This window comes from Eschrichtius robustus, chromosome 1 (assembly GCF_028021215.1).
Source record: "Eschrichtius robustus isolate mEscRob2 chromosome 1, mEscRob2.pri, whole genome shotgun sequence".
In the NCBI taxonomy this organism is placed as follows: Eukaryota; Metazoa; Chordata; class Mammalia; order Artiodactyla; family Eschrichtiidae; genus Eschrichtius; species Eschrichtius robustus.
In genome coordinates, this window is record NC_090824.1 from 125,476,947 (window position 1) to 125,498,892 (window position 21,946).

General features: G+C 45.0%; 1 protein-coding gene across 2 annotated transcripts in view; it reads left to right on the forward strand.

Annotated features, from left to right (window-relative positions):
* Positions 1-15,035, forward strand: part of SNX1 (sorting nexin 1) — a 35,907-nt gene extending 20,872 nt beyond the window's left edge. Inside the window, exons 5-15 of one of the 2 annotated variants that reach the window (XM_068553374.1) lie at positions 2,282-2,325; positions 4,062-4,203; positions 5,170-5,248; positions 5,704-5,779; positions 8,450-8,563; positions 8,775-8,868; positions 9,925-10,130; positions 12,575-12,718; positions 13,314-13,394; positions 13,869-13,957; positions 14,596-15,035. In XM_068553374.1, the coding sequence (XP_068409475.1) occupies positions 2,282-2,325; positions 4,062-4,203; positions 5,170-5,248; positions 5,704-5,779; positions 8,450-8,563; positions 8,775-8,868; positions 9,925-10,130; positions 12,575-12,718; positions 13,314-13,394; positions 13,869-13,919 (1,031 nt within the window). In that variant the 3' untranslated portion in view covers positions 13,920-13,957; positions 14,596-15,035. The remainder of the gene's footprint in view (positions 1-2,281; positions 2,326-4,061; positions 4,204-5,169; positions 5,249-5,703; positions 5,780-8,449; positions 8,564-8,774; positions 8,869-9,924; positions 10,131-12,574; positions 12,719-13,313; positions 13,395-13,868; positions 13,958-14,595) is intronic. The other variant, XM_068553367.1, reaches the window with a different exon arrangement.
* The last annotated feature ends 6,911 nt before the right edge of the window (positions 15,036-21,946 follow it).

Consider the following 21,946-nt stretch of genomic DNA (forward strand, 5'->3'; position numbering starts at 1 on the left):
GGCCCACCCTACTGACCCCATTTTCACTTGATTTCTTCTATAAAGACCCTGTTTTCAAATCAGGTCACATTCTGAGGTACCATGGGTTAGGATTTTCAACATATCTTTTTTAGGGGGACACAGTTCAACGTGTAACAGTAATTTAAACATCCCATGGATCAGATTTATTTAAACACAAATCACTTTTGGTGATAAACCTTCATCCCCTTGCACCATAGTAGATTCTTAGTCATGTCGATGCCAAGAAACCAGCTACTTAAAGCATTTTCATGCTTCAAGATTCATATTGATCTTTATAACAGCACCTTCTGTTTGCGTGGGCTGCTTACTCAACATGAGCTTCTCATTCCCACACACATCTAAATAAATTAGAATCTCACTACCAGGATATTGCTTTTTAGAGCCTTGGTAATTTGCATATGTCATTTTCAACTTCCTGAAATTATTTAGGAAATTAACAAATTTTAAACTGCTGCATTTCTAGGACATTTCCATATCTTAATAAGCTCTGGACATGAAAGTATGTCTCTTTTCTTACACATTGCCTCAATAAAAACAGCTGATAAGCAGGCAGAGTGTCTGAAGATCCTACTTCGCTACTGTGTTTTTATGTATGTTTGCACTTAGTCATTCCTAATTGCAGGCACTAAATTATGGAATTGACCTTTTGGACATTTGACCATGACTGTGCAACTGTGAATGAAAATTTGAAAGTTTATAAAGTAAATTTAGATTTTTTTCCTTTTATCAGTGGTAAGAATCCTTAGTAGTATTAGGCAATATAGTTTAAGTGGTTTAGAAGAGAACAGTGGTACTCAATATAAAGTAATTTCTAAAACTTAACTTATAGTTTCTGGGTTTTTTTGTTTGTTTTTTAACATCTTTATCAGAGTATAATTGCTTTACAATGGTGTGTTAGTTTCTGCTTTATAACAAAGTGAATCAGTTATATATATACATATGTTCCCATATCTCTTCCCTCTTGCGTCTCCCTCCCTCCCACCCTCCCTATCCCACCCCTCTAGGTGGTCACAAAGCACCAAGCTGATCTCCCTGTGCTATGTGGCTGCTTCCCACCAGCTATCTATTTTACGTTTGGTAGTGTATATGTGTCCATGCCACTCTCTCACTTTGTCACAGCTTACCCTTCCCCCTCCCCATATCCTCAAGTCCATTCTCTAGTAGGTCTGTGTCACATTGCTCTTTTGGTAGGACTTGGATAGATGGAGAAAGCAAGCCCTCTCTTCCTGTACAGTCGCCAACTTCTCTGTGTAATTTATAAAAGCAGTTATTCCCAGCCATCTCAGTGAACCCAAGTTGTAATACGTGACCCTGCGGGTCTAGAACTGCACGTTCCTACCCTGGGCCCTTACCCCAGGACCAGTTCAGAGGCTTTGGCAGCTAGTAATTGTTGACCTACGTTTTCCTGGTTGGTGTGGGGAAGAATCAGGGGGTGAGGAGGAAGGGAATGAAACCAGCCTAACGTGCCAGAGCCCAGCACTGGAGTTATGTCTGTCTCGAGTCCAATGTGTGTCTTTTCACTGCTCAGGGAGTCAATGGTGCCTTTATGTCCCTAAGTGGTTGAGGTCAGGACACTACCACAGAGAAAAACAATTGCTTGAATCCCAAATTATTTAACAGTCAAAGCCTTTTTCAGAAAAATAATTCCTCCAGGAAAGAGAGATTTGTGTGACATCAGGCAGTCGAAGTGTCTTCCTGCCAGGCCCTTTGCTCTGGGTGAACATGCTAGATGAGAGGGGTCAGTGTCCCCCAGCACCAGTGGAGGGACCGGCGCAGTACTTCTGAAAGAGCAAATGGAGCCCAGAGCTAGCTTAGGGTAGAACTTCTTGTTTCCTTTTACATCATTTGCTTCCTTCTCCTCCTCCTGCTTTATACAGCAAGAGAATTGTTTGGATTTAGACAGATGTGTGTAACTAGCCCAAATATTGGCATGGTAACAAGCGATGGATTGTCAGTATCCAGTGCTGCTTTGTGGAGGGTATAAATAGAGCCTGGCTTTGGAACAGGAGGCTGACTCTCTTGTCTGACTTAAACTGGGGCCCAGCCAGCATCCATGGGGGCATGATATGCGCCACAGAGGCCCTGAGACAAAGTAGGAGCTGGATTATAGGATGGTATATAAAGCTTAGAGATGAAACAGATATCCCTTCTTGTACACAGCTCCTGTGGCTGGCTTATGATTCCTGGTTAAATGTTAGCAAGATTAGTTCTGCTTTGGTTTACAGAATAATCCTCTCCTGCTTTCTTGTTCTCCCCACAGGGGATGGTATGAATGCCTATGTGGCCTACAAAGTTACAACACAGGTGAGTCCAAGTGACCCTGCTGATGACCACCTTAATAGACTTGGGTGCTCATACCGAGAAGGTCATCATTCAGATTATTTCTGGGTATTTCTTTAGTTTCTTTGTCAACATCTTCCTTCAAGTTTACTCAAGATGGAACAAGTCTGCATCCCCTTGGTAATCTCATCTGAGCCTTTCCACTTTTCTTCCAGAGAGCTAACACTTCAGTGTGAAACTTTTATTATTTTATTAAGTTTTATTAAGACATGTGGTGTATCTGATATAGTACCATCCCTCTTAAGAGCTATGTGGCTTAGAGCTAGTTTGGCGGATCACCCCAAACTGTATCACCTGTTTAAAAATCATCAGTTCTTCTGAGGTTTCCTATGTGGAACTTCTTTTAATGCTTTCCCTAACCTTTTGCCCCTCGGGTCTGGTCTTCCTTTTTTATATAATATTAATGCATACAAAACTTACACGTTGTTGTATGCAGGTTATGAAGCATAAAAAATGAAGCCCCGAACCTACCACCAGTCTTAAGATGAGTACCATTGAATCTACCTGCGTGTTTCTCCCTCTCCTGTCCCCTGCCTCACACCTTAGAGGCGACCACTCTCCTGAGTTGTCTCTCATTTCCTTTATTAAAAAGTCTTCCCATATGTATCTCTAAACAATGTACTGTTTTGCTTTTTTTTTTGAGTTTCATTAAAATGGTATCATGCTGAAAATAGTGCTTTCTTTACTACCATTGTTCCTCAGACCCATCCATGTTGTGTGTAGCTGTAGTTAATTAGTCCATTTTGTGATTATAGCGTAATACATTCATGTTCCTGTTGTGAATATTTGGCATGTTTCCAGTTTTTGTAATTATGAGCTGTGAACATACTTGCACATGTCTCCTGGTGTACACATAAGAAGAGTTTCTTTTGGGTATGTACTCAGGAATAGTTCCCCTGGGTCATAGGTAATGCAAATGTTGAAGAAAAGGAATACAAACTGCTTTTTAAAGTCCTTGTATCAGTTTATACTTCCATCAGCGGTATGTAAAAGTTCCCATTGACACACTTCTCTGCCAGCAGTTGGCAAGGCCCCACCTCCTTAAATTTTGCCTGTCTGGTGAGTATTAAATGATCTCTCAATATGATGTAGGCCTAGTCTTTTTTACTAGAAGTTTTCTTTATATTATCTCTCTACTACTTGTTGACCTGCCCCTGTGTTCTAGATCCTGTGACACTTTAGAGGTTAAAGTGTCTACAGTGTAGACATTTCGTCTGATCCTCCCCCTTAGGGGCATTGTTTACTCTGTCTTTTCTTCCGTTTGGCTGCTTTAATTCCAGCAGGTAATACCCTTAATAAGTCAGTGCAGGATGAATGGGTTAATAGATGACCATAGAATTCTAGCTTTAAACTAGATTGCAACATCTCTTTCCTTAGAGCAAGAGCCCTTAACCTGCAAATAAAACCGCATTTGAACTTAATTAGTTGCCTTTGTAATCCAATGTATGTTATTTTATGCACTTAAAATCATTATTCTGAGAAGGGCTCCATAGATTCCCAGACAGCCAGAGGGGATTATAGCTCAAAAAACAAACAAACAAACAAACAAGAGTAAGAATCTCAGAGAAAGTTATTTACCAAGTGGCTAAAGGACAGGGATCTGGGAAGAAGAGTCCCTTGATGTCAGCTGGATGACTTTCAAGATACTCATTCATACCCTATTTAAAATGAGATCGCCTTGTATTTTTTCTGTCCCCAAGACGAGCTTACCAATGTTCAGAAGTAAACAGTTTGCAGTGAAAAGAAGATTTAGTGACTTTCTGGGTCTTTATGAGAAGCTTTCAGAGAAACACTCCCAGAATGGCTTTATCGTCCCTCCTCCCCCGGAGAAGAGCCTGATAGGTAAGCCTGTCGTCTTTAATTCTACTTAGATTCTTTCCTTTGCATTCTTTCTGCAATATACTTTCTACTTAGTATATGAGACTACTTTTAATAACAGTGTAGACTCTTGCAGTTAGAAAAGAAGTATTTCTGGGACTTCCCTGGTGGCACAGTGGTTAAAAATCCGCCTGCCAATGCAGGGGACACTGGTTCGATCCCTGGTCTGGGAAGATCCCACATGCCGTGGAGCAGCTAAGCCTGTGTGCCACAACTACTGAGCCTGCGCTCTAGAGCCCACAAGCCACAATACTAAAGCCCACACGCCCTAGAGCCTGTGCTCTGCAACAAGAGAAACCACCACAATGAGAAGCCCATGCAGTGCAACGAAGAGTAGCCCCCGCTCACCACAACTAGAGAAAGCCTGCGTGCAGCAATGAAGACCCAATGCAGCCAAAAATTAATTAATTAAAATAAAAAGTACTTCCAGCATTTTCCTATAAATTACACGTGGTCTGGAGAAAGAGCATGTTTTGACATGGTCTCTGTCTTTGAGTGCAATAGGAGGCTCTGGTTTTAGCTTCTACAGTTGTGTGTGTGTGTGTTTGTGTTGGTATCCTGGAGTCTTCAATGACTGCTGTTCCTTCCAGATTGAAATGTACTAACTGAATGAGGGGATGGGGCAAGGAATCTTCCCATTACCATCAATTGATGTCTGTTAATCTTTACTCAGAGTCCCATGGCCCCCTTTTAGAAAACATGCTCTGGAAATCCCAGAGTGTAGAACCTTCAACACTTTAAGACTAGTTTAAAAATTGACTGTCATGTAAAGAACCTTTTGTTCATGCCTGCTCGTGACATAGACGTGGACTTTGGTTGTATTTTGTAGAGCTGTCCTCATTGTCTTCCTCCTGTGGGCTTTTTTTTACAGCCTTATGCTTTTCATGATGATATATGGGGTTTTTTTTTGCTTTTTAAATTCTGTTCCAGGAATGACAAAAGTAAAAGTTGGGAAGGAAGATTCTTCTTCTGCAGAATTTCTTGAAAAACGGAGGGCTGCTCTAGAAAGGTAAGTACCATAAAACTATTTTCTTGAATACCATGAGAACAAATGAGAAGCTGAAACAGACTTAATTACAATGAGATATTTGCTGGAGTTAGTAGTGGTGAAACTTGAGTGAATTAAAGATTCCCACCTCCATATTATCTCTAACCTTTCCTAAGTCTCTTTCCTTCCCACCTCAGGAACAGAACATCTTCTTTTCTTTCCTGACCTTGAGTGAGCAATCAAATTCTCCTTCTTCAACAGTCAAACATGAATGGCTCTGAGGTCTCTTTCTGAGCAGTTATTTTTCTTCCCTTTCTGGAAACGTGAAGAATATGAACTTGAATGTGCTTGTACTTAAGTGCCTTATCTGAGGACATTTTAAAGTAATGAGAGACATTGTACCCCTGCCAGCACTGTATGATACCCCAAACCTTGTGAGGCCAGGTCAGCTAACCAGATAACTTCTTACCCCGTAGGTACCTTCAGAGGATTGTGAATCATCCTACCATGTTACAGGACCCTGATGTCAGGGAGTTCTTGGAAAAAGAAGAGGTTAGTATTGTACAAACTGAATTTCACAATTCATATGTGCCCCTGTGAAAAGAAACTAGTTCATTCAACAAATATTTGAGCACCCGTGTATAGCCTAGTCTCAGACTACATCCTAGTTTGTAAGCGCCCAAAAGTGACAAGTATTCTTCAGCCTCTGAAATAAAAGAAGCTCTGCCTGCAGTCAAAAGTAACTGGTTGTAGAGGTCAAACTGCAATCTAGTTTTGTCTTTGTCTTATTAGATCAACAACAGTGATCTGTTGGGCAGGTCCTTGGAATGTCTTTCATAGGTTACTACTTGGCTCAAATTGGATGCTTATTTTGTGCCAGGAGCTGAGGGGTTTTAGTTCAAAACCAGTTACCACAGAGCACAGAACTGCCAGCATATAGCAAAAGTGTTGATTCAAGTGGACAGTCTTTTTTAACAGGCTATGCTTAGGCTATTCATGATTGTGAAAAACTAGAGACAGCTCAGTTGCTAATAATTGGAGAATTAAGTGAACTATATCAATACAACAAATACTTAGTTCTCATCATAAACAGAATATACAGAAATTCATTGGAAGCATACATTTAAAGAATTATGAGGGAGAGGAATAAATTAGGTGTATGAGATTAACAGATATACACTACTATATATAAAATAGATAAACAACAGGATTTACTGTATAACACAGGGAACTATATTCAGTATCTTGTAATAACCTATCATGGAAAAGAATCTGGAAAAAAAATATAACTGAATCACTTTGCTGTACACCTGAAACTAACACAATACTGTAAATCAACTGTACTTCAATTTAAAAAAAGAATTATAAAAAGTGAAACATGAAACAGCATATAAATACAGCTGAAGAAATATGTTATGTTAGTCATTAAGGATCAAAAGAAACACTGGAATAAAACAATGTTATAAACGTAAAATAGATAGCTAGTGGGAAGCAACCGCATAGCACAGGGAGATCAGCTCCGTGCTTTGTGACCACCTAGAGGGGTGGGATAGGGAGGGAGATGCAAGAGGGAAGAGATATGGGAAGATATGTATATGTATGACTGATTCACTCTGTTATAAAGCAGAAACTAACACACCATTGTAAAGCAATTATACTCCAATAAAGATGTTAAAAAAAAAATGTTACATCTCATAGGAAAGAAAACTAGAAGGAAATAAGTGACAGGGTAGGACTGTTGTATTTATTTTTTTCATTTTGTTTTTATTTTTACATTTTTCTTTAATTTGCATATCATATGTATTACTCTAATTAAGAAAATGGTACTAAGTATATGGGTTCCCCCCCCCCCCCCAAAATGAACTTTTTTAATTAAAAATTCTCTGGCTAATGCGCTGAGTCTTTTCTCTCCTCTGGGATTCCTAAATCCACTTGTCCTTTTCACGCCCTCACCGCTGCTTGGCAGCCCTGGAGCAGGGTTTCTCTCCGGTGGCCCCGCTGACGTCTGGGCTGGATCATCCTTTGTTGTGGAGGCTGTCCTGCGCATTGTAGGGTTAGCAGCCTCCCTGGCCTCACCCACTAGATGCCCGTACCCTCCTCCACCTCCCCGTCCCCAGTTTTATTTTTTTATTTTATTATTATTTTTTTATAAATTTATTTATTTTATTTATTTATTTTTGGCTGCGTTGGGTCTTCGTTGTTGCATGCTGGCTTTTTCCAGTTGCAGCGAGCGGGGGCTACTCTTCATTGTGGTGCCTGGACTTCTCATTGCGGTGGCTTCTCTCGTTGCGGAGCACAGGCTCTAGGCACGCGGGCTCAGTACTTGTGGCGCACGGGCTCTAGAGCGCAGGCTCAGTAGTTGTGGTGCACGGGCCCAGTTGCTCCGCGGCATCTGGGATCTTCCCGGACCAGGAATCGAACCCGTGTCCCCTGCATTGGCAGGTGGATTCTTAATCACTGCGCTGCCAGGGAAGTCCCCCCTGCCCCCAGTTTTAATAAGCAAAATTATCCCCAGACATGGCCAAATGTCCCTTAGGGGGCAAAATGGCCCTGAGTTGAGAACCAGTGCCTCAAGAGTCCTGGGCACTAAAATCTAATTGTTCAGCGTGGTATACTATATACACTATGGATTCTTCAGCATCCCTTTCATGCCTTCGGAAAGGAGTGGGAAGACTGAACTAGTCAAACTGTTTCTAAGTATTCGACATGCTTGACTTAACTAGATTGTCCCTAAAAGTAGCCTCAATCTGAATAAATTATGTTCTTGTCCCTGGACCTTTTGTTCACTGAGGAAAATCCAAATGGAATTGCAGCACGACTTCAAAATGTCTCAAGATTTTAAGTCTAGCTGTGTGCAGAGTATGCATCCAAAAGAACTTCTGACTTTTAACAAAAGCGTGTTTGGTATTTAAGCAGTTCATGCCTAGGTGGGCAGACAGTCTCGACGTGAGGTCACCTGGCCACGTAACACACTCTGCTTTCTTTCCGCACACAATATCAGAAGCTGAAAATTTTGCTGATTCTATTTAATGTGGTCCTTTGATTTTTTTTTCTCTCTGCGTGCTAGTTATGGATTTGTCTAACTGCCTTTGAAAATAACAAGCTACAGGTCAAATAATTTGTTTGGCAAGTTTTGGGCATGCCATCTGATGGATACGAATTCTTCTGAACCTAAAATAGGGGCAGCAGATAACTTGCCACCCTGCCTTCTTGGTCTTGTAGCTGCCACGTGCCGTGGGTACCCAGACATTCAGTGGTGCTGGTCTCCTCAAGATGTTCAACAAAGCCACAGATGCAGTCAGCAAAATGACCATCAAGATGAATGAATCAGACATTGTGAGTAGCCCTGTGCATCTCAGCTTTCCCTACCCCCTCAGGCTTATGCGTCAGAAGCCTTGAGGAGTCCTGAAATTTCTGAGATTAGAGACTTTCTTTTTATGATAATTCAGTCCCTTTAAAAAACAAACGAACAAAAAACTGCTAAGGAAGGACTGCTCTACACCTGTATGAGTAGCCTCCTTTAAAGCTCTGGGCCTGTGTGTTTCAGTGGTTTGAGGAGAAGCTCCAGGAGGTAGAGTGTGAGGAACAGCGCTTACGGAAACTGCATGCCGTTGTAGAAACTCTAGTCAACCACAGGAAAGGTAACAAACCTCCGAAATGCACTTGGAACTGGGGGAAACTGATGTCTCCAGTGAGCTGGAGATGGGAGGGTATGCTGTTCCCAAGCCTCTCAGCCATTCAAGCTGAAATTCTCAGCCCACCTGGTCCTTGATGTTCTTACCGAAAAGATATGCCCTGCATCTCCTGGCAAGAAACATGACTCCACCACTGAGGACATTGTACTCTTTACCTGGGAGAGGTACAGGGAAGCCATCCCAGTTACAGCTTGACCTGGGACGTAGGCTTCTGTTGGTTGCATTTGAGTTGGTGGCTTATATCCAAAATGATGTTACATGCCTTAGCTACATGGTCCAACGAGCAATATGTAAATGCGGGAAACCATATATGTCTCTTAACCCTTCTTCACCTTTCTTTGGTGAGATTTACTTAAGAGCTAGTGAAATTTGCCAAGTTTGAATGCTTTCCTTTTCTGCCTTAAACATGCTGATAATCAGAACTCTAAACAGGCAGAAAACCATTGGAATGAGGGCAATGGAAGGGTTGGCAGAATATGACCCAGCCCATGGGCCGTATCTGGCCATGGGCCTGTTGCTCTTGGCTGGGAATGGTTTTTACATTTTTAAAGAGATGGGGAGGGGGGTGGGGAGAGTGAACCAAAGCTTAAAATACAACAGAAAGTTGTCCTGCTCTGGGGCATACAAAACTATGCAGTGTGCATACACTCACTCTTGCAGAAGGCTGCTTACCACAAGTGCTAACGTAAAAATCAGAATCATGCCATTGGCCTGTTTTTATTAACTGGCCCCTGGTTCTCCAGGAATATTGGAGCTGCTTCTTCCAAGTAAGCCTAACCTAGGGAAACTAAGGACAGCAGTTACCCCTCCCTGCTCACACGACCGAGCTGCATTGCCCTCACTTTCTGAATACAGTTGGCTGTGGTGTAAGTGACTAGGTTGCAGAGCCCACAGTGGCCAGACATGCGGGGGCCAGCATTGCTAAGGCATCCATTGCAGTGCCAGCCGACTTGTCCCTTTTCCTTGGGAGATCAGAGGCCTCTGCTGTCTTCCTCCTTCCAGAGCTAGCGCTGAACACATCGCAGTTTGCAAAGAGTCTCGCCATGCTCGGGAGCTCTGAAGACAACACAGCATTGTCACGGGCACTCTCCCAGCTGGCTGAGGTGGAAGAAAAGATCGAGCAGCTCCACCAGGAACAGGCCAACAATGACTTCTTCCTCCTTGCTGAGCTCCTGAGTGACTATATTCGCCTCCTGGCCATAGTCCGCGTAAGCTTCTCATTCCTTTCCTCTTTCTCCTCCACTTGATTTAATTTGTCTTTTCCTTTGCTCTTCCCGTTCCCAAGATGGTTTCATCCATTATAGCTCGAAATAATTTTTTCTACTCTCAAAAGAGAAGGTGTCTCGTGAACCAAAAAGTCCATTAAACTCTTAGTTATCACTGAGTCACATTGAGGCCCACAGCCAGTTTCTTAAATGAATTTGGAGAAAAGACCACTCTTGAATTTCCAAGTAGGGCCCTCCTTATTGTTGACGCTGGACAGTATCCTCTATGCTCCTTTCTTCAAGCAAGGCTTATTACAGACCTGTGGTGTTGGCCCCCTGGAGCAGTGACTTCCTCAGTCCTTTGGTCTTTGCCTCCTTAACAGTAAGCGGTGGCTTTGCCCTGGTAAGAGCTCTTGCTGGCTTCCACTTGTCCCTCCAATGTGGGCAGTCAGGTAACTACACAGAACTGGCTTGGCGCTGCCTGGAGGAGTGTGGCCAGGGGGCCGAGAGAGCTTGTCACCAGAGCCCTCTGTGAGCTTTGCTGACCACACCGGTAGCAACACTGCAGCCTGCCCCTCAGGTCGAGCACCTCACCTTCTCTTCTGGTGACCAGGGCACTCTGGTTTCCCCTGACCTTTCAGAGTGGCCAAGGAAGCTTCACCGGGCAGTGATATTAGCTCTCACATGGCCTCCCTGAGACAGAGGAAAGAGCCAAGAGGGAGCCTGGCACCTGCCCTAAAAGGGCCTGAGTCTGCCCGATCCAGGTTGGGACCAGAACGTATGAGCCTCTGAGTTGGAACAGAGCCACCCGCACTCCCCGTCCCCAACCTCGCCCTCGCCAGAGAGCTCCTGTATTGTCAAGAGCCAGGCTGCACCCAGGGCTCTCATTTCCTCTGCGGTAGAGGTGCTTAGTATAGCCTATGAGATTGCTCATTGTCCTCTCCCCTTGCTCTTTGGTTTGCTGCTAACTCCAGAGTGATAAGAGGCTGAAAAAATAACCTGCTTGGGAATTCTTGGAACTGGTCAGACTACTTAGACTGGAGAGCCGTCCCAGGGAAGGGTTCTCTCTGGGGAAGCTTTCAGAGAGCAGTATTGTTTGGGGTCTCTGGAGAGCTCAGCACTTGGATATGACCTTCAAGCCAGGTGAGCCTGTATGGACAGGGGTGAGGGAGGCCTAGCTGGGGCAGCTCGCCTTAGAGCACAGAACTACAAGCTGGTCTTTTTTCAGAGACCCCTCACCTGCCCTCCTCGTAATCATGAGCTAGCCGTGGGATTGGAGAGATGAACAGATGTTTCTTTTCTGCTGAACCTGCAGCTGTACCACAGTTAGCCCAGGGGGTTAGGTTGGATTTGAGGTCACCCTTTACCTAATCCTTTGACATTCAGCTGTTTAGAAATTGAGGTGAGCAGCAGTGACAATGCAGGGGAAGGTAACTTTGGTGTCATTTCACTCCCTAAGGCTCAAGTCTTGGCAAAGGCCTGCACTAAGGAGGCCTAGAAAACATCCAGGGAACTCGTAGGGAAGGGGAGCAAAAGGAGCAGGGCTGGGAGGCTGCCCCAGACACAGGTCTTTCGTCCAGGCCTCTTGAAGCCTACAAAGCCAGTGGTGGTGCAGGATAGTTTTGTTAGGCCAAACAGCTGTCCTTTGGAAATGCTGATTGTGGTCAAGGAACTAGAAACATGGAAAACCAGCAAGTGGACTTTGGAGAGCTTCTTGGGGGCCTTGATAGCCTAGAACAGTTGAATGTATGGATGAGATGAAAGCAGTGTGTCCCTGTGGTAGGTTTAAGTGTTTATTTAAAGATCTGTTAAGCTGGGCAGGGGTGGGGAGATCTGTTAAGCTAACCCTGTATATTGTTTGGGTATCAGTTTAAAGGTTGCTTCCTTAGGTTGGCCTTCCCTAATGTATCTCCCAGGCTAAGCTAGGTCCCCAGTTTTATTACAGTACTGTGCTTGTTTTCTCTGTACTCTGCATACTTATAATTACTTATTGGCAATTAGTAATACAGTGTCAGCCTTTCCTGTTAGATTACAAGCTCCATGAAAGCAGGCCCCTGTGTTTCATTCCCCATTGTACTCTTAGCTCCTGGCACATGGCAGACACTCAGGGAAAGTGTGTAGACTCATGAACTGACTGATCTGAGAGAGGCAGTTCAAAAGCCATAGGACTGGGCACCGGCATCAGGCCACCTACTGTGCTCCCAGCCATCCAGCCTTGGGAGTAGCATGAAGCAGCATGGCGCTGGCCCACTGGATCCTTGCAGAGGAGTCTTACCCAAGCTTGTGCTTTTGGATGTTAAACTTCCAGCTGGGCACTAACACGTGGCTGCAGAACCTGCCCTTGCTCGGTCCTTCCCTAGCACAGCTGCTGGGAGAGCCCCCCGAGGCAGAGCCAGCAGAGCTCCTGAAGGGCTGGTTGTGCTCTTCCCCAACCTCCACCTTCACAGGCCGCCTTTGACCAGCGCATGAAGATGTGGCAGCGCTGGCAGGATGCTCAAGCCACACTGCAGAAGAAGCGGGAGGCTGAGGCTCGGCTGCTGTGGGCCAACAAGCCTGACAAGCTGCAACAGGCCAAGGATGAGATCATAGAGGTGAGGCCCCCGAGGCAGCCCAGCAGGGGTGTTCTGCTGGCTCCCGCATGAGCCTGGGTCCCATCCCACCCAGATGCTTAGAACCCCACAGCAGGCAAGAGAACTGATTGAGTCTAAAGGACAGCTGCTGGGGAAGCCTCTGAGAATGATCCAGGCTTACCCTGAGACCTGGCCCTCCTTCTCCTTTCCTGTTCCACTCAAACTTGCCAAATTAGAATCTCTGCAGGAGCAGTCCTGGCTGGGTCTTTGAAAAGCTCCAAGATGATTCAGATGTGCCCCCCCGGTGGGAACTAAATTCAGTTCTCTGGGGCTCCCAGCTTTGCTGGCGAGTACCTAAACCAGAGCCTCTGGGGTACCACAGCTTTCTTAGGAACCAGGCTTGGCCTGAGGCACACGGCATCTCTTTCCCAGCCAGCCCGAAAGATGGCCTTCTACTGGACTCTGGTTTACGTGCTGAATCTCCATATCTAATCTTACCCAGAGGGACAGACAAATGCCAATTGAGGTCTCAGATACAGAATTTCTATTCAAAGGTAAAGACTTAATAGTAATACCATAATGTATTAAGTGATCCTTTCTTTCCTTTTCTTCCCAGTGGGAGTCTCGGGTGACTCAGTACGAAAGGGACTTTGAAAGGATTTCAACTGTGGTCCGAAAAGAAGTGATACGGTTTGAGGTGAGATAGAAGATCCTACTTCTCACAAGTGTGCAGTGCCTGGTTTAGTAACATTGTTGGTTTTATCCAAGTCTCTATTAGGTAGGGAGACAGATGGCGGTGCCAGTGACTTGGCAGCTATTGTGAACAGGCGTGACCTTCTGTGTGTGTGTGTGTGTGTGTGTGTGTGTGTGTGTGTGTGTGTGTGTGTTCATGTTCGTGTGTTTGTTCCTGAGGCAAAGTGGCTGTCCTACACTTGTTGCTGGACCAGAGCAGTTAGACACAAAACAAAGCTTGCAGCTGTCATAAACCCTCTACTCCCCTTCCCCACCCTGCCACCATTCAAGAAAACCTTGCAAGAGGCTATTTGGCTGGAAATTATAGCCAATCCAGCTGCTGCCTCTACTTTCTGAGGCTGTGCTCAGCCTTGGTCAGCAAAAAACATCAGCACCCTATCAAGAGGGGAAGGAGCAACTGTCTGGATGGTCAGTGTAGAATCCTGTCTCCTTTAGAAAGAGAAATCCAAGGACTTCAAAAACCACGTGATCAAGTACCTTGAGACACTCCTGTATTCACAGCAGCAGGTATGTAACTTATGCATGGCTTTCATCCTCTCCTGCTTGCTCCGAAGGCCAGCTGCCTACTTGTGGCTTTGGTGACAGGATGATCTGGCCCTGCTTCAGAGGGACTGGGCCCTGCTTAATCAATACTTGAAAGTAGGTCCTGGTTCTCTAACGTGGCGCATCCAGTAGGGTCTCTTGCTAGGCAGGATTGCTCTAATCCTACAATGAGTTAGTTTTTAAGAACAAACCCCAACTCTCCTCTCCCTGTAACCCCGTGATACCCCCTAACCCTCTTGAGGCTGAGGCCCCGATCAATATGTGAAACAGTGGCCCCCTGTGAGGAGCTGACTGAGCTGAGCCAAGCTGTGGCCCCCAGGGGGTACTTCCTCCAGGGTAGAACCAGGACTGTCTTCAGATATTGCCCTTGCACTCTATGCTTCCCTCAGTCTAGAGAGGTAAGGGCAGTGTGGCTGGCTGGCCAATCTGTCCCAAGGTCCACTGTCAGCGAAGCCATTTCCTCAGTTTGGCCTTAGCCCAGGCCTCCCTGTGGGTGGCTGAGGCACTTGGGAGAGTGCCCTGGCACTGTGCTTGTTCCCCTTCCAGGCTCAGGCTCTGCCACTAAATGGGGGCACTTGCTTACTGACCCCACTTCTTTGCAGCTGGCAAAGTACTGGGAAGCCTTCCTTCCTGAGGCAAAGGCCATCTCCTAATGGACCAAGGACACCAGAGCCCACCTGCCTGATGCTGCCTTTTTATACACTGTCCTCCTCCACCTCTGCTGGACCCCAGTGATGCATCCTGCCTAGCCTGGACTTCACCCCTTCCTCCCTGCCCCCATGGCCAAGCTGTCCCCAGTCACTCTAACCGGTCCTTCATTTAGCTTCCATATATATTTTCTTACCTGAGAGAATAGTTTCTTGCTTTAAGCAAAAAACCTATACTAGGTGGTGGAATTATGGGATAGGGGTGGAGTATTGATATAAATATATAAATACAAATGTATATTTTTCAGGATGTGGTTAGGAACTGGGAATAACATTTTCTGTTACTCCTGATGGTACCATGAAAAGATTATGTAATAAAATACTTTAAAATCGGGTCACATGACTCAGAATGGTGGTGCTTTTTGCTTTAGGCCGGGGAGCAGTTGGGAAGCAGGTCTGGAATACTCCTAACCAAGAAGTGCCCAGGTATAGCCAGGTATAGTTACTTCCTCTCCGCAGGAGTTCACGAGCTTCTGCTCCTGCTTCCCTATGGAACTGGAATTTCCTTTTCTCTGTCTACCTCAGCTACCTGTTCTGAGGGTCTCTTAATCTATTTAACTCTTACTCCTACTTCTTTAGGGAAGGAGTTTTAAACACATCTCTTATAATAAGAGGGACAAAAGCAATTCTCCTGCAGAGGAGGCCAGCTTTCACTTTTATTCTTGCCATGTTTCCCTCAGCTGCCCAGAGTTCTCTGAGAGTCTTGCTTTCTGTTCACAAAGTCCTTGCGTTCTGAACATCTTTTTGCCGCCCATCAAAGCATGTCCTCAGTAGACTGGTCCATGTTAAAAATGTGAAGGACTGATAAGGACTTAGCACTTTATCCCACTGACAACAGAACCAGGCACTCTGCCTCTAGACAAAGTCATCCCAGAATTCCTAAACCTTCTGAGTTCCAAGAAGCTTCACTGTCTGTGCCCAGGAGGGAGCATGCCGGCAAGAGGCCCGAGTGTGGTCAGCACAAGCCGAGGGCGTTCAAAGGGGTCTCTGTGCTGGCCTGGCCAGGGAGGCCCGGTCTTGGATGCACCCTTGCCGGGCTTCCCCTCAGCTGTCCGCAGCCGCTAAGCTTGCTGGTCAGAGCAGACTGTGAAGCTGCTCTGTGGGACAGGCTGGCAGGCTGCCTGCACGCGGGAACCTCCCCACTCCCACCCTACCAGCTGCAGAGATGCCCGGCTCTGTCAGTTCTTGTAGGGGCAATGTCAACCTTTGGGGAGGGCAGCGTGAGGCGGGAGCCGGCAGTAAACAGCAAGCAGCGCTGATCTCCAGTCCTCCAGCCTGACGGGGAGTGCCAGTGCCGGCAAGTACGTTTTCAATATGTGGATTTTTCTTTTTTTTTTTTTAGAAAAAGTCACTCAATCTCTCCCTCCCCGCTAATATCCTTTTTTTTTTTTTTTTAACATCTTTATTGGAGTATAACTGCTTTACGATGGTGTGTGTGTTTCTGCTGTATAACAGAGTGAATCAGCTTCCCCTAATATCCTTATTACCACCTTTGATTTTTATCCTTCCAGTCTTACTTATGTGCTTGCTCTGCTTAGTTGTAATAATATACACATAAAATATTTTGTATCCTGCTTTTATCATTCAACACTGTATAAGTTATAAGCATTTTTTCTATTTTGTTATCTATCTTCACAGACTTTATTTGTAAGGCTGTGTAATTTTAAGGCTTCCATAGAGTGACTGTACCATAATTCTGACTCATCCCTTGCTGTTGGATTCCTGGTTGGTTCGGTAACTTTTAAAATTTTAATATGATTTTAAACTTACAGAAAAGTTACAGGAATATCACAAAGAACTCCCATATATCCTTTACTCACATTTACCAAGTGTTTACATTCTTACCCCATTTGCTTTATGACTTATGATTTGCCTTATCTGCATTTACATGTTGTATTTTCTGAATCATTTGAGAGTAAGTTGCAGGCATTGTACCCCTTTACCCCAGAACTTCAGTATGCCTTTCCTTAAGAATAAGGACGTCCTCTCATAATTTGTAACCATAACCACTTATCAAAAATGGGAAGTATAACACTGATAAAATACTGTTATCTAACACGTGCTCTCTATTTAAATTGTGTCAGCTGTCCCAGTAATGTCCTTCATAGTGATTCCTGGTGCAGGATCATGTGTTACATTTAGTTGTGACACATGATTACATGTGTCTCTTTTAATCCAGACTTCTTGAGCCTTTCCTTGCCTTTTATTACCTTGGCATTTTTGAAGAATACAGTCAGGTATTTTGTAGAATGTTCCTCTACTTGGATTGGTCTCATGGTTCCACATGACTAGATTAGGTTTTTGTATGTTGGGCAAGAACATCACAGGAGTGACATGTCCTCAGTGCATCTTAGGTTGGCACGTGATGTTAGTTGGTCCCATTAATGCTGACATTAACTCTGATCGCTTGGTTAAACTGATGTCAGCCAGGTTTCCTTTTTTAAATTTACTCTTTTCCCCTTTGTAATTAACAAGTTATTTGTGGGGAGATACTTTGATATCATGTAAATATTTTGTTCCTCATCCAGTGTGATTTTCTAACGCCATAGTTTCTTCTACATTTATTGTTTGGCATTCTACTTCTAAAGAACAGCATTTTTCCTCCCTATTTATTAATGTACTTGTTTATAAGTACGGATCAATGGATTCCTGTTTACTCAAAGTTGCAAGCCATTGCTTTAATTTGTTTTGATTCTCAAACTGTCCCAGATTTCTAGCAGGCTCCTGTTTCTTTTTAACATATCTCCTTCATTTTTTTTTTTAACACTCTCTTACTTTCTGGCTTAACAAGATGTTTCAGGCTTTTCTTGTATCTTCCCTGCCCCAACCCTGGAATCAGCCATTTCTCCAGGGAGTCTTGATTCCTTTTAATGGAGAATGATATTTAGAAACCAAGATCTGGGTGCTGAGTATGCCCATTGCTACTGGAATGTCATTGCTTCTAGGCTCTTGGCAGACAGAGCAAGGAAATAGCTATAGATAAAAATATATGGAAATATTGAGAGAGATGGAGATAGATGATATAAAGAATTAGATATTAAAAATCATGAATCCACACTGATTTTTTCAGTCTAGCCCCATAAAGTTTATTCTTATCTTCTCCCTTTCCATATTTGTAACTCTTTCTCCAAACTAAATTTTAAAACTTTCTCCTTGCTTTGTTATGTTCCATCCAGTGATCATCTTGATTTAAGTCTGTTTTTATTATTTCCTTGGGATGGGCTCCCTTGTGGTTTCCGAACTTCCTCCTCGGCCTCCTATCCCGAGGCTGATAGGGCCAGCTGTCTTTGGGGCCTGTGCATTTCTGTGCAGAGCTTGCAGACATGGAAATTAAGAAGGCCAATAGCAGGTTAAGTGTACTGGGCTGTATTGCGGTGGGGGGGATAGTGCCACAAAGATGGAGTCATTCTACCTGGGGACTCAGGAGAAAGAAACTGGAGAAGGGGATGCTTGAGCTGTCTTAAAGGTGAAGAGGTGTTTGCTTCTTCTGCTGGGACCATTCTGCCTCCCTGTGTCGTGTAGTGGGAGGTGGGCACATGTAGGGAAATGCAAGTGGTTCGATGTGGGCAGAGTTAAGTTAGTGGATGGCCCACGGAGAGTGACGAGCAAGAGCCGGATCACACAGTACCTGTGACCTGTGGGGCACTTTGAACATTATCCTGCAAATGTGGGGAGCTCCTGGAGGGACTTAAGCAGGAAATAACATGGTCACATTTGTGATGTAGACATATCAGAAGGTACGAGACTGGAGGCAAGGAGAGCCTGCCAGAGTGCTGAGGAGGGCCGTAGTAATGGTGCTGGAGCTCAGAGAGAGGTGGAGGAGGTGGCGAAGAACCACTGTGGTCTGGTCACTGATCTGATGAGAGGCCCGAGGAAGAGTGTGGTAGTTGGCATGACCCACCAGCTTCTGGCTTGGATTTCAGGGTAGACGGTGAAGCCTTTCATGACATAGGTAATACAGGAGGCCAAATGGGTTTGGAGCAGATGGGCAGGAAAGCAGTGGGGACAGCAAGTGCTGACCGTGTCAGAGGCTCCTCTAAATGGAAAGGGAGGACTGAGCTGAGAGGTGCAGGAGATCCAGAGTGAAAGCTGGCTTTGTTTTATTGAAAGGTGGGTCAGACCTAGCATGTTAATAAAATTCAGAGGAGATAAAGGGACTAGCCATCAGCCCTGTCTGGGAGTAAATGCAAAAATGCACAGGAGCAGGGGGCCTCGCTGCTGGGTGTGGCTGGGGAAGAATTAAAATGTTCTCAGATAGGAATATCTAGTTTACCTATTTTGAGTCAAGTGGTTTAGAGAAGAGGTGTGGAGATGAGTCTTACTTCTCCTGCTTCCCCTTGGGTTATTTCCCCCATGAATCTCTGGGCTCTGGAGTCCTGAAGGTGAGGGCTTAGAGCTGGAGGGACCCCAGCGAGGATGAGTAGTCAGTGACAGAACAAATGCAAGAAGTAGAAATGATCGGAAGCGTCACACGTAGATATTTGTAACATTAAGCTCTTTCCAGATGCTTTTCATTGTGAATGCACCTGTAGCTGAGAACGCTAATGAAAGTAAAGAATGCCTGTGCAGCTCAAATTCTTAAAAGCATGAGAAGATAATGCAAATCTAAAGATGGGGCCAGGCACTGGTTGAGGAGGGAACATGGTGATGGAAGGAGTGTCCTTTGCTGAGCGTGCTTAGGGCCCACATGGGATTGAAGACCATGGATTCTGAGGGACGGCAGGCCCTAAGGTGGTGGGATTTTCCCCACCAGTTCCAGCAGCCTGGGGGTTGGGAGGAGGGGAAGGGGAAGAGAATGGTGATCCCTCCTGCAGCAAGGAAGGACACACCTTTGCTGCAGTTGCCACATGACTGAACCGGACACCCTGTCTTCAGAGTCACTGGCTAAGATTCTCAGCTCCACACTGGGGAAGAGGCAGGCCTGAGCTCAGAGTTAGAAATGCACTAGAACAGCTTATCCCTGTCTTCTGGCCCCGGGGTTGGTGTGACATCTGCCAGTGTCTTGTGATACCACTTGTGTGGTTTAATGTTGGCTCTCTCTGACAAACAATAAAAATTCTGTAATATTTGATTTGGGCCTTAGAGTATCAATAGGAGCTCAACTGCTACCAGGGATAGGTTGAGAGGAGGCAGGTGACTGAAGCACAGAAAGCAATTTAAGGGGTAAAAAAAATTAGACAATAAACTCTCCAAAGTGGAACATCTTTATCACCCCATGCCCTGAAAAGATCTGGGCTTAAAATAGGTGCCAAATATCAATAGATAACTGTTGAGTGATCTCCAGTTGTAGGCTCTGCCACCTGGCCTTCACAGCCTTCTGTGAGAGGACCCCAGCTCGCCTTTTCCTGTTTATCTCCTAGTCCTTCACAACAGTGCGCATACCTCATGGAAACGGATTCCACATATGCTCCTTCCTTCCTCACTTCTGTGTGGCCTAAGAAGCCTTTATTAATATTGGGCTGTGTTACTGAAGCACCCTATCTCAGCCCCCATCCCTCCCTTCAGTCTCAGAATTACACCTGTCTGAAACAGCCAGCCTTCAGTATTGTGGATAAGAGTGTGAATAAATAGAGATGAGGGCATTGGTTAATGTGTCAGAACATTCACTGGGGATTCCCATAGACACCTCTAGAAACCAAGTCCATGAAGAAGACTATGCAAAGAGGCCCATCATAGCATTGTTTACAGTTGTAAAATTTGAAATCAATCTAAATGTACAGCAGGAAGGGATTAAATGAATTATGGTACATAATTAGATATTATACAGTCATTGAAGATGATATATAGCTATATTTATTGACAAGAAAAACTCATTTTTGAATGAAAGTAGGTTATAGAATTACATGTATGATATGGTCTGCATTTATATAAAATTATAATTATATATATATGGGAAGGATGTTGATCGAATTGTTAACTATGGTTGCCTCTAGGGATGGAATTTTGCATTATTTAAAATTTTTATACTATTTGATATTGCTTGGAATTTCTGTGTATTACTTTTATAATCATAAACATTAAATAAAGCTATTTTCATTATGGGAAAACAATCCACTGCATCCTTTGAGGCCTACTTTATATGTACATCTCTGGGAAGCTTTCTTTGATCTACTCTTCACCCGCCTCCGACCCACACTGGAGTGGGAGCCCTGCCTCCTTTATAGCTCTTGGCGTGGCACTTCGTCATCCTCTTAAACCTCTGGTCTTTCTCGCTTGTGTTTGTAATGTTATCTCATTAGCCTCCTTGGCTCTGAACTCCTTAAGATCATGGACTGTGTTCCTACTCATCTAGGTGCCCTCCTCCACTTCCAAAGGCAGCCTAAGGGGGAAGTGACTGCCCTTCAGCTGTGGAGATTACTGTTTTATGAGGCTATGGGCCCAGATCTTGGGGTTTTTCACAAGATCCAGAAATCAGGCCTGATTTGGGGTTCAGTAGGCTTTGCTCTGGTCGGCAGGATCGGTGCTCAGTGCCCTAGGTGGGGCCTGCAAGCGGGGAGGTGATAGCCACTTGCCCCACTGCTTGCCCCAGAAAGGCCTCCCCCCTTTGCCTTTGTCTGTTGTGGAAATGCCCCTCTGGCTCTGATGACCAGACCTCTGGGGCAGAAATCCCCACAGCCCCACCACCGAGGCCACTCAGAGGAAGCCAGCTGCTCAGCCTCTGGGTCCAGAAAAAACCCCAAAGAAAAACCCTGTCCAAACTGAGACAGGACCTTTCCCTAAGGGGATGTGACGATTGTTTCCAAATGACTGCCCCCTCCTAGCTTCAGAGCTCTCAGCTTCCTCTTCCGTTATGAGTGACGGTGATGCTGACCACAGGGGCCCAGGAGCAGGTCTCCCCTCGGGAACATGAGCAGCCTCACCAGAAAAAGATAATGAGGCACGTGGCAGCCAGGAACACATGCAGGGCGGCGTCCAGACTGCCCCGATAGTCCCATCCCACCCCGGGACCTAATAACCAAGAGCTGCCATGCGTTCAACACCTAACCTACCCTGTGCCAGTGGGCTCAGGGCTTTGAAACTCATCCAGCACCACGGCTCTGCCAGGTGGGCATCATTATCTACATTAAAAGACTGAAGCTTAGAGACTAAGCAGCTTGCCCAAGGTCGCACCACAGAGCTAAGACTTGAACTCAGTCTGCTTGACTCGGCTTGTCTGCACCCCCATATCCCATACGATCCAGTCAGGGATGGACAAGGAGGACCTAGACACTAACCCACTAAGTTGTTTTCTTAAAGACCTGAACAA